A 12,324-nucleotide genomic window follows, 5' to 3' on the forward strand; every position below is an offset into this window, starting at 1 on the left:
CTTTCATGAAGTGGACAACATTAATAGACCTAGGGCTGCAACTAATGACTATTTTGGTAGTCGACTAATCTGTCGATTATTTTTTCGATTAGTCGACTAATCGAAAAACAATTATATAAAAAAAATTCAAATAAAAAAATGTAAGAAATATATATATATATATATATTTTTTTTTGCACTACCTATCTTTGTGAAAGTGGCTTCTCAGCTCTGGTCCAGCTGAAGACAGAGCAGAGGAACAGATTGGACATTGAGCATGATCTCAGAGTTGCTTTGAGACTCTTGTCAGGACCAAACAACATCCCCAGTTATCCCATTAGTTCCCCCAAACTTACTGTCGGTCTGTTATGTTAAGCTAAGAAGTCTTCAGCTGGCTGGACCAGAGCTGAGAAGCCACTTTCACAAAGATAGGTAGTGCAAAAAAAAAGAAAGAAAAAAAAATATATATATATATATATATATATATATTTTTTTTTTAATGACTAATCGACGCAACAATTCCTCGTCGACGATTTTTTGACGTCGATTATGTCGACTAATCGGTGCAGCCCTAAAGACCAATAACAATAACCAGATCCCAGAAACAAAAAGGTCAAGATAATTAAATAAAACTTGCAGTCCAATTGAAATTGCCATTCATACCCTTTTCCCCCAGTTAGAATCCATATAAAATAGGAGTTTTGTACTTTCTGTAACCATATTTTATTGGTCAAATGTAAATAACATTGTTTGTAGGATATAAACAAATTGTCTTTAGAGCTGTCAAACTGCCAGACCTGCAGAGCAGAGATCATAATATTCAGGAGTTAAACTTGAGACAGCTGGTGACACCAGGCTGTGCTGTTCTCAAATAAAATACATTTGACTAACGTTACCCTTCAGCTTCATGGGGCACGTACGTGGTGTGACACATAAGCATAAATGTTGTTTACAGCCATGTTAACATGGTGTCAGATAACGTTGGGAGTTAAGGGACCATGCCCGAGTTTCCTACTTGGAATTCTGACTTCAAGTTTCAAGTTCAAGTTTCTTTAATAGTTGTCATACAGAAGTACAGAATACTTTCATACAAAATGCTTCTTACTGTTACGCTCCAGAGACTGTGCTAGACAAGATAGTATCAAGGGGCCTTCCATTGCATTTTTCCTAGTAAGAAGTCAGATTTTTCCTAGTTCCGACTTCAATGGAATGCAGAACATCTGATGTGAGGTCAGGAATTTATGTTCAGAATCTTGGGTTAATCAGATGTTCCTTTCTACGCCATCGGACTGTGTGTGTGTGTGACGTTAGCGCTGAGCAAGTCACGAATAAGCGATTTTTCAGCCCGCTTTTGTATCGTGCATAAGGACACATATACTCTCGATTATCTAGCGGTTATTTGAAAACGATTCATAAATCAGCCGAAAAATGACAACATGTTTTGTGAAAAAACAATCCGTTTCGTACATGTTGACTGCAAGCAAGTCATTGATAAGCGACGGGTGTATTAGACCCATAGCCATAATTTAAGATATAGTTTAAGCGTTCGCAAATATCCCTGTCCTCCCATTGAGTAGAGTGCTGGCATGGAAGCACCTTATTTGGTCATATGGGCGTGGCTCTGAATGAGTTAACACATTGTCTGCCAGGCATTGTACACATCCTTATGCCCAGTCTGCCCAGTCTGCCAGTGTTGTAACCCTATGGAGATGTTTACCTTCTTTGCAGGGCTATAACTTTTTAAATATTATAGCTATATCGACATTACTATGGCCCATTCAACATCGGGTATCCATCGTTCCGGATGTGGGAACGTTATATTTTTTCATTCATACATTGTCGTGTTAGTACCGTCGAGAATATAAGTTTTGTTAGTTTTTAAGGTTTTCTGCAGTAATTCCTAAAACGCGAGTTATAGGCCCTGACGCATATGATAGATTATCTATTGGCGTTTCTTTCCTATACACGCTATATTAAAAAATTCAAATGTATATGATCGGTGTTGTGAAGGATCAGATTAAACCGAATATATATATTTATTTATATATATATATTTAAATAGTATTTGTATATCGTTTGATATCCCCTGTATATTCCTTGTACAATATGCACTGAATATCCCTTTAGTCTACTAAACAGCCCATAATAGTTTCATTCTACCATTGGACGAGAACCTGGCGCCAGCAGCCATACCCCTAGGTTCAAGTTCAATCGTGCCGCCCAACATGTCGTGGCAAGCCCCGGTTCCGCGTAGGAATACGTCTGGCGAAATACGAATGGTACTATTTGTTCATAGCGCATATATATATGGCGCAAGTAAAGTAGAACTTTCTTTTAGTCCAGTTCTTTACCCTCCAACCGAGTAACAGACGCGAAGCCTCACCCACGACGCACGTGTGGTGCAGTAAGGCCTACTTGGCCTCAGAATAGGCATTGAGATATCGTGTGGATTAATAGTTGAATAGTCATAGTTTGGCACTATACCGTCGAGTTGGACGTATTCTATTAAGCTAATAATAGTCTATTTATGTATGGTGCATCGTTCGGTTAGAGTTATAAAGTTATCAGTACCCCCATCGTTCCTGACGTTATCTGGAGTCTTAACCAGGCTGGGCAGACCACTAGTGGTGCTTGCATCCGAGGAGCTCCGGGCCAGGGCGACTGGACCTGTATATTGGATTACTCTACCCGGACGACGGCGAGCCTTCTACGGCTTGGATTATGCTTTGGGTGCTTTGATTATTCCATGGATAACGGCCAACACTGCGGAGTGTTGGAACTACCCCCCGGAGAGGAGCAAGGTGAGACGGCGCTCTACACCAGTGAGGTCGCCTCACGTCTCTCCGTTGTGGACCGGCAGCTACCGTCCACCAGAGGGTCCAGCTGTATTCGTCTGCGGACCGAGGTTCTGTGGGCACCGTGTTCAAGACTTTGAATTCTCCCAAGAAATCGTCGGCCAGATGGGATACCGCCAGCGGCTTCTCTAACCCCCCCCTCCTACTGTCTTACAACCAGCGGGACCCCCCCCCCCCTTAGTGTATCCAGCTATAATCATTTAAGTACCATCGCTATAGTTTCCTAAAGAAACAGGTTGTATACTTACTCCCTGCGTAACCAGAGATTGGACATTCAATGTTGATTTACCTACGAATACTCATTTGCCATACAAGTGCATTTCAAATCATAAGTGTAAACAAGTGAACGTTGTATATACCTTTTGCTATATTAAATATTCGATTTGTACATTTGTGTGGACTTCGTTTCATCAGGTGGGAAAGTGTTCATCATATTTATATCATGTACTGGATGGCCAGAAGTTAAAGTACAAGAGGTAGTGGTTTAATATTACCATACTTAACAATACAGTCAGGGAATTGTACCCCTCAGTTACAATCGGTATACATTATGCTTCATCATGCGTGAAGGAAAGGGGGGGGGGGGTCGTTTATAATTCCTTGATAGTCAGTAACGGCTTTATTTAGTATGGGTTGATATGTTGATCAGATGGATTGCCGTGAAATTAATAAACAATCGGGCTGAAAATAACGTTATATTCCTCTTACCGTTCGCCGATGAGACTGGAGGAAAAATATTCCAATTATTTGAAGTCGATCTGCTAGATCCATTTCCCGTTTGTATGACGCAATAAACGGCAAAATCATATTGATTATTGCGTTTCGAAAGCGATCCCATGCACTCGAGTGTGTATCTAGACCCACGTTACAAGATATTACTGCCGGAGGAATTGCCTCGATGCACCGAGCGCCACTTCCGGTTTGGCTTGGAGTGTAACTCGCCCGACATCCACCAGGCGTACCGCGTATTGAGGCGTTGCAATATCAGACCGGGTCCAGCTGCAGTCACGGAGGGAGGCTGGATGAATTATGAATGCCATGGCGAAAAAATGAAATAGTAACTTGTTTCTGGCGCACAACGCATGGCGGGCAATAACGAGTATACTCGTTTTTGGCGTCCAATGTGTTAAGCACCCTCCACAGCCCAAATGGAATGATACATTATTTTTTAATAGGGCCAGTCGACTATCTGCAAATGTTGGCAAATCAAAGTCGACTATACAAATCCTTAGTCGGGGACAGGCCTAGTACATTGTATCGTCTCTTCCAATAAAAAATACATTTGTTTAAAATGGCATTTCTATTGTTTTAAAACAAATAAGAGCGCCACCATCCTTGCTTATCCATGCCCACCTCCATGCTTCTTAATGGTGCATTCCATTGAAGTCGGAACTAGGAAAAATCTTTTTTTTGTGTGTGCATTTAACAGAGATTGGCAGTCGACTACGGCTCCTTTCGATCGATTAGTCGACTATTTGACTAGTCGAGGTCAGCCCTACAATGTACATAGGGAGTAGTGGTGGTTATTAACAGTAAGCGATACTCACCCATCCTGACAGTGGAGCCCAGGTAGGAACACGGTTACACAGGTCCCTCATGATGCGGATCACGATGACGGCAGACTTCAGGTCGTTCACTTTGGCCTGGAGACACAAGCATGGCCAGCTGAGTCAGAGGAGCCATCGCCTTCAGTGGCACAACCCCCTGTCCCTTTTGGGGTTCAACAACGTGAGGTTGAACCCCAACTAGTGGGCATATTAGGTCCTGTATAACTGCGGCATCTCACAATCAATCAATTGTAATGATTGAAAAGTTACATTATAGATGCCATTTTTGGATGCTGTTTTTGGCAAAGAAGGAAAATTAGATCTTTGAGAGGCAATATTCCTGGACAGTGTGTTAAAAAAATTTATAATAATAAATAATATTTATATATTATCTGATCTAAGATATGATGTGTAACTAGGTGGCTTTCACAATATTAGTGCAGTCGAAAATGAAAACGATACAGCTCTGTCTGATAGATATAAGGTAAGGTCGACCATTTTCAGAGAACTTCACGGACAATGGCATCAGGAACATTGCATGGACTGCATACCATTGGTATAATATCCCACAAACGGTTGTCGTCCATACCGGTGATTTATGTGAACCTGTTGATTTAAAATCACTGGTATACGGACCAACGGAACAAACATTTATCTTAATATGTAGAATCCATTGACATTACAGTGATGGACCATCCATTAATGTAGTATGCCATCGGTCAGCAATAGCAGAGAGCGGAGGGCAGAGTTAACATTTTCTTTGCAATTTCCACTTTCTAGGTGAATGCATGGAAAACAAGAGATTATCGAGAGTTAAGAACTCACAGATTCATGGACAAGTAAAAGGACGAGGATGCAAACCTGGAACCACTTGGCGTGGCGGAGAGACGCCAAGGCAGTTAGGCATTTCTGCCTGTCCAGAACGTCCGGCGGATCGCTGACTGTTTGCGTTTCTATTGGCGAGGTGGAGTAAGAAGACAAGGTACAGTTTGACCAAGGGGGTTTGGTTCTGTCTCGCAGCTCAGGGAGTAGCAGCCTTCCCCAAAGCACCAGCAGCAGGGAAGGGGGGCAGGGTTCCCCACTATAATGTAGTCCGGTAGTTACCCATTATAAATGTGAGCCAAATCCTACACGGTGAAGATGATGGTATACAGAAGATGATGTTATCAGTATTTTATAACTATTTATAACAAAGTGCCATGTTGTCATCCTTAACGTGTCCCATAACCCTGGTATGCTAAAATATGTGTCCCCTTCCCTCAGCCCCTTGGGCTTGGGTTTGCTGTTTAACCCCTTCCGAGACAGAGTGTATTCCAGTTGGTCAAAGGTCCAGCGTCCCTAAAAAGACTTGACACACTAGAAGGCTTAGTGGAGAGAATCAAGATTTGTAACAACAATCAGTTGTAAAATCAGAAGCATTTTTTAAAGAGTCTGGAAATCTGCTCCACACTGCAGCAAAACTGATGGCTTCCCTTACCCAGATATTACCTAAGATCCAAGCGTCCATTTAGAATGGGTCTCTTTTGCCGATTGATACGCTCAAGTTAGCTTAAGTGTCTTCTTCTGATCTTCACCAAATGAGCCCATTTCTGCCTCTCCCTTTCATACAGTCCATGCTCATTCACACAAGAACCAAACACTCCCTTAAGATAGACAAACACTGACTTGCTGCTCTAGTTTCTTTTCATATGTCTGGTTAAATTTTGATTCACCTAAGGCAGAGCCAAAGGAAATCCACTCTGTGCCGATCAGTTTTGCTGCAATTAGAGCCAAACGTACAATTTCTGCATAAAACACATGCATTTCGCGCTTCAACTAGTTATTCTTAATAAGCCTTCACTTTAAACTTAAATACAATTTTACAGGAATAAAGAAAGTCGTTCATTACTGTGCCATTGTCATATAAAAAACATTTACACAATGCATTAACGATTACAGAGGCATTGCAGCGCTGCTACTTTCAACTTGCTACTTGTAAGCGACGGCAGAACATCCAAGCTCAAGTGAAGAGCCAACGTTTGTTGACTGTTCACTGGCATCGGACGGAGAGGGCACACTGTGCAGCTTCACTGATTTCTGCATCTCGAGGATGGACAGAACGGATGTAAGATCAGTGGAGCGGCACAGGACCCGCTTGTGGAGGAGAAAACAGTTCAGTAGTGGAACTGCAGGGCTGGTGGAGGCTGGTTCCCTGGATGGAGGGCGTGGCCAAGAAGCGTACCTCCCGCTTCAGCATCGTCCATCTCCATCCTGACCAGGGGGGACGTCAGGTGGATGGTGAGGATGAGGACGGGCTCCTTGATACTCTTCACGATCATGGCTGCGTCCTCGGGGCTCTGGGTTACTTCATACTTGTCCTCTGTGACAACCTATTCAAAGAATAGAACGGGGACAGAGGGTTAGATGGCAAATGTGGATTCAAAAAGAAAGAAGAGCTCTCCTAACACCAGCTTCTATAAAACAGAAGACAGTAGGGTGACCAAATCCATATGATCTAAATGCAGGACAGCGTGTCGATTTTGCGGGACATTTGTTGAAATTGCGGGACAGTAATGAATATGTATACAATAATCATGTTTACATAATGTATTCATTTTGATAAAAATATAAGCATTTAATGTATTAAAAACACAATAGTGTTGCGTCTTAATTGCTTATTATACTCATGATCACTGTATAGAAGAATACCATGCAATCCAACATGCTGTTAAATTACCTACCGACTCCTAGAGGTTATATGGCTATAGAGTTAAGATACATGTACCCTGTGATCTCTCTTGTAATGTGATACTGAAGTGCATACATGTATTACATTGTCTACAAATTACAATGGTAGTGGCTTCCTTGATTCTAAACCTGTGCAGAACACTACAAACATTTCATTTTTCATTCAATGATAATCTGACAAAATTGTACAATTATTAAAATGATAATACTTAATACTTTTTTTTATCATTTATACATTTTTTTAAACTTTAATTAACAGGTTAAATGTAAATAGTTATATACAGGATGACTATAATAACAAGAGCATTAGTAGGCCTGTGTTATGGCCTCTAGAGTGTTATCCTCTAAGTGAAATACATATACAAATGAAAACAGCAGTGAACAACAGGAAACAACTATATATACAAAATATAGCCTATGGGGAACAGTAGGCTATAGGCTAAGCAAATAGCTGTAACACACCATTCGCATTGGCCTGGACATATGCTGGAAAGTTTCAGCACCATGGAGAGCACCATAGTGCCTTAGTGCTTGAGGAATCTATATTACTGGACCGTGCAGCTTCCAGTAGAGCCTTCTGACCAAGAGCATATTTATAAAAAGCTTCACATGTGAGAGAGAAATTAGTTTTGACTTGTATTTCTCTCTTCACGAGCTCCACGCTGCATCTATTTCTCTGGTCCGTCCACGCGCCGGTCATGAGGGAGAACAACCTCTCTACGAACGCATTTGTGACCGGGATGCTCAGGAAGAATGAAGCCAGCTGGGTCAGGTTGGGGGTCTGGATGTCCTTCAACAGCAGCCCCCACTTCACTCCAACAGTCGCCTCCATCTCCAACACTTCCTTCTGACGTGGAACGATTAAACAAAACTCCTCATAGAGCGCATCCATGTCTAACCATAAGGGCTTCAGCTGTAGCGCACAGGTCAATGAAGCTGACGTTTCTCTTTAGAGACATGACAGAAAGAGCCTTCAGATCATTCTCATCGGAGAAATCGAACCACTTCTCGAGGTAGACGATGGCAGACCTGTAGAACGGATGTGAAGTCTGCTCTTGTCTTTGCCACTCTCGCATCTGGGAAGTGGCGGAGAAGGACACTGGCCTCTGTTCCAAAGAAGGAATCCGTGAGCCTTTGCTGGAGTTTCCCACGCAGGGTAGAGAGACAGCTATGATCGCAGGCAGCCCCAGCATGAGTGGAGATACAGTTGTTGTTGTTGTTGTACACTAAAGGCGCCAATAAGAGCTTGCATTATATATAGTACCTGGCGCAAGCTGTTTATTGCCACGCAACTTCGCGCCAGGTACTATATAATGCGCTCGTGCTGGTTAGAGTCTAGACCAGTGATTCCCAACCTGGGGTCCGCGGACCCCCTGGGGGTCCGCCAGGGGGCGCAGGGGGTCCGCCAGACCACAGATGATTTGAGTTTTTTTTTTTTTTTTTTTATTATTATTATTTTTTTTCTTTCAGAGAAATATTTAATTAGCATATTTGTATCATCAGAAGCATGAATAGTCTCTCCACTACAATAAAAAATAAAGATAAATAAATAAACATCTAGACATGATTTTTGAACGTTAACAGTAGGCTACCGGGTAGCCGCTAAAACGCGAATCAGTTGACTGTATCACTTTCTGTAGCTAGCCTAGCACGCTAGTTAACTTTCTCGGCTCGTCTGCAGTCAGCCGCCAGAGGCGAAAATGTGTGACAAACGAAAAGGAGATGACGGCAGCTCATCTGCAAAAAAAGTTAGGACCTAAAGCAATCGCGAAAATTACATCACCATGGGCTTCACTGAGGGACCAGACAAACGACCTGAGTGTGTGATTTGTGGAGAAAAGTTGGCAAACTCGAGCCTGAAGCCCAGCAAGCTGAAGAGACATCAGGCGTCTAAGCACCCAGAAACCGTTGGGAAAGATCCGGACTTTTTTCGGAGGAAAGAACAGTCTCTCAAGGCGAACAAGCCTGTTGATGTTAGAGTAGCGTGGAGCAGGGGTGGCAGTGATTTACAGAAGGCTACCGAAGCCTCCTTTGAGTGTTCGCTTTTAATTGCAAAAGCAAAGAAACCGCACAATATTGGCGAGCAGCTCATCAAACCAGCCTGCATCAAAATGGTTTAGAAACTGTGCGGCCCACAGGTGGCGGATAAACTAAAATCAGTACCACTCTCGAACAATGTAGTGAAAGAGCGAATTGATAAGATGTCAAGTGATTGCGAGCAGCAGCTGTCAGAAAAGCTTAGAAAGGGTCCATTTGCCATACAACTTGATGAAACTACAACTGTCGCAGACGAGGCTGTGCTCATCGTTTATGTGCAATATATCGAAAATGAGGATCTGAAGCAGGACATTCTCATGTCAGTCAACCTTACTACCACCACTCGAGGTGAGGATATTTTTACTGCAGTGGATTCTTACTTCATTCAACATAAATGCAAACCGTTCACCATTAGGGCCTGATTTGAGAGGATGAATACAGGATTTGAATATTGGCCAAAATTTTGAAATACATATGGTGCAAGATTAGATTTGTTGATTGAAGGCACAAGTCAAAGAAGCATAGTGGGTCTAATTATGATGCATATGCCTGTGTATAAGCAGTTTGTTATTAAAATGACAAAAAAAAGGTATTAAACCCAGCTAGGACAGATTCTCTCTGCTACTGATTGGAATTTCCTGTCTCATATTTAGTTTAATTTGTTGCATTGATTTGTTCCATAAATGCAAACCGTTCACCATTAGGGCCTGATTTGAGAGGATGAATACAGCATTTGAATATTGGCCAAACATTTTGAAATGCATATGGTGCAAGATGAGATTTGTTGATTGAAGGCACAAGTCAAAGAAGCATAGTGGGTCTAATTGTGATGCATATGCCTGTGTATAAGCAGTTTGTTATTAAAATGAAAAAAAAAAAGTATTTTATGGTATCTTATTAGGAGGGGGTCCGCGAATTTCATCAGAGCTGTTTGGGGGTCCCTGGGGGGAAAAAGGTTGGGAACCACTGGTCTAGACAAGCGGTTCTCAACAGGGGTTCCGCGGCACACAGGGGTTCCGCGGAGAGCTGTCAGGGGTTCCGCAAGATGCCTGGCAATGTTCTTTAAAAATATAGAATGACAACAGTCTTATTTTGAAAATCCTATAGCGGGTCTCATTTATGCCCACGCGCAGCTCCAGCTATAATAACTAGGCTCCAAAAGCTAGCAACATTAAGGTCATTATGATACTCTTATTTTGAAAATCCGTGGTGTCGTGACTCATATCCGCTCCAGCACACAGCCAATAGGATGCAGCTGAGCAGTGAGCAGTAGCGTCTCTCAGCTCAGCAGCAGCAGTAGCGTCTGGATCTGGAACGCGGACATTGAAACACAGCAAGGGTAGTGTTTTTGCGACCCAAAACAAATCCCTGCTGTTTTATTCCGCAACGGGTCAAATGCATATAACATGCTTTGCAATCCTTGCCATTCCTTTATGACCACGTTGTGTTTAAGACCGGAATTAATGTCCCGTTACCATAAGCTAACAACAAGTTAAAGCCCTGTTCAGAGCGACAGAGAACAGCAGGGTGGGGACTTGGAAGGATGACTGGGAAGGAGGGGGGGGGGGCATTCTCCCTCTATGTGTGTGCGTTTTAAAAGATGATGAAGGCAGACTACTATATTATATTGATAGTAAATGTACTGAGGGTGGACAGACAGATTATGTTGATATTTAAACATAAAAAATACAATACATAATAAATGTATCCATGATCATCATGCAACATAAAACAATTGCAGGAACGGTTTGGGAGAGGAAGGTGTTTTAGGTTGCGTGTTCCAAAAAATGTACTTAAAGTTTAAAGCTCAATATATCAAAACGTGGCACTTTATAGTGAACATGCACTTTATAGTGAATCCTAATTCTTTTTGGATTACAGAAAATTATCCCTAAAGTGCTATCTGTTGCAGCTGCACTGTTTTCCATGAAAATACCATATTTGGATAAGTTTGACCATTTCTAAAAATCTGAAAATCATTATTTAATAAAACACAGAAAAGGATCACCAAGTTACTCTGGATAAAAAAAAACTTTACAGACAACATTGAGACAAAGCTTCCTGACACATCTCCATCCAAACTCTTGGAAGAACTCATTGAAATCTCATCTGATACCACCTGGAGAGCTAGTTTCAGAGTGTGGTGCTGAGTACCAAGTATCTCATGATGCTGCAGTTAAGGTGTTGATACCATTCAGCCCCACATATCTGTGTGAAGCTGGCTTTTCATCCATGACAGCTCTGAAAACAAAATATAGGGCCAAGTTGAGCCTTGATGATGACATGCGTGTTGCCTTGTCAAAGATCTCCCCACGTATTGACCGTATTATTAGCCAGCAGCAGCGGACCTCGCATTGAGCTAGAAATGTCCACTGAGTGAACAAGTGCTTATTTTCTGTATTTATTTATATTTTTTGAGAAATGGTAACTTGGTGATTTTCTGTTTTTGAGAAATTGTCAAACTTATCCAAATATGCTATTTTTATGGAGAACAGTGCAGCTGCAACAGATAGCACTTTAGTGATCCTTTTCTGTATTTAAAAAAAAAAACGTTTGTCATCAGATTCAGATTCAGACAACTTTATTGATCCCGCGTGGGGCAATTCATATTTGCAGATTCACCAACAAGCAACAAAGACAAACAAACAACAAAACATCTCAACGACAGCACGGCAAATAAAGAGTCATTGTATCATCATTGTAGCAAAAAAGACAGGACCGGGAAAGTCTTTATCGTATGTAGGGGTGCCCTGGAATATTTTATTGAACACAGGGGTGCCTTGGCAGCAGAAAGGTTGAGAACCCCTGGTCTAGACTATAGCAGGGTTTCCGTTAGAATTTTTTTTTGCAGGTCTGAGTGTCCGGTAGATTTCAATCTACCGGACAAATGGGATAAATTCCGGTCAGAGTTTATTGAGCTTAAAAACAATTGATAGACCTATATAAAGAATGACATCATCAAGGCATTTATAATATTTTAACTTAAAACTAGGCTACTTTTGCGTATCAGTCATTAATATATTCCAAATAAAATAAGTCCCTCGAGACTTCGTGCTGCTGCTGCCGACTTGAGGTGTCGGTGGGCAGTCTGCCCGACCTTAATAAACAGCAGTCTGTTATAATCACATTTTTATGAGCTAACTAATTCCGTTATATTGGACATTTGTATTAATTATATC

The 12,324-nt window shown here is 41.8% G+C and overlaps 1 protein-coding gene across 2 annotated transcripts in view; it reads right to left on the reverse strand.

The window, feature by feature from the left end:
* The window catches only part of ilf3a (interleukin enhancer binding factor 3a), an 81,154-nt gene that overhangs the window by 48,694 nt on the left and 20,136 nt on the right, over window positions 1-12,324 (reverse strand). For both annotated transcript variants that reach the window (XM_084318119.1, XM_084318120.1), the window contains exons 6-8: window positions 6,603-6,750; window positions 5,243-5,334; window positions 4,382-4,477 (exon numbers count right to left, since the gene is read on the reverse strand). In XM_084318119.1, coding sequence (XP_084174245.1) covers window positions 4,382-4,477; window positions 5,243-5,334; window positions 6,603-6,750 — 336 coding nt within the window. The remainder of the gene's footprint in view (window positions 1-4,381; window positions 4,478-5,242; window positions 5,335-6,602; window positions 6,751-12,324) is intronic.

The sequence above is a fragment of the Notolepis coatsorum genome (genome assembly GCF_963971535.1).
Source record: "Notolepis coatsorum genome assembly, chromosome: 7".
NCBI classification, from domain to species: domain Eukaryota; kingdom Metazoa; phylum Chordata; class Actinopteri; order Aulopiformes; family Paralepididae; genus Notolepis; species Notolepis coatsorum.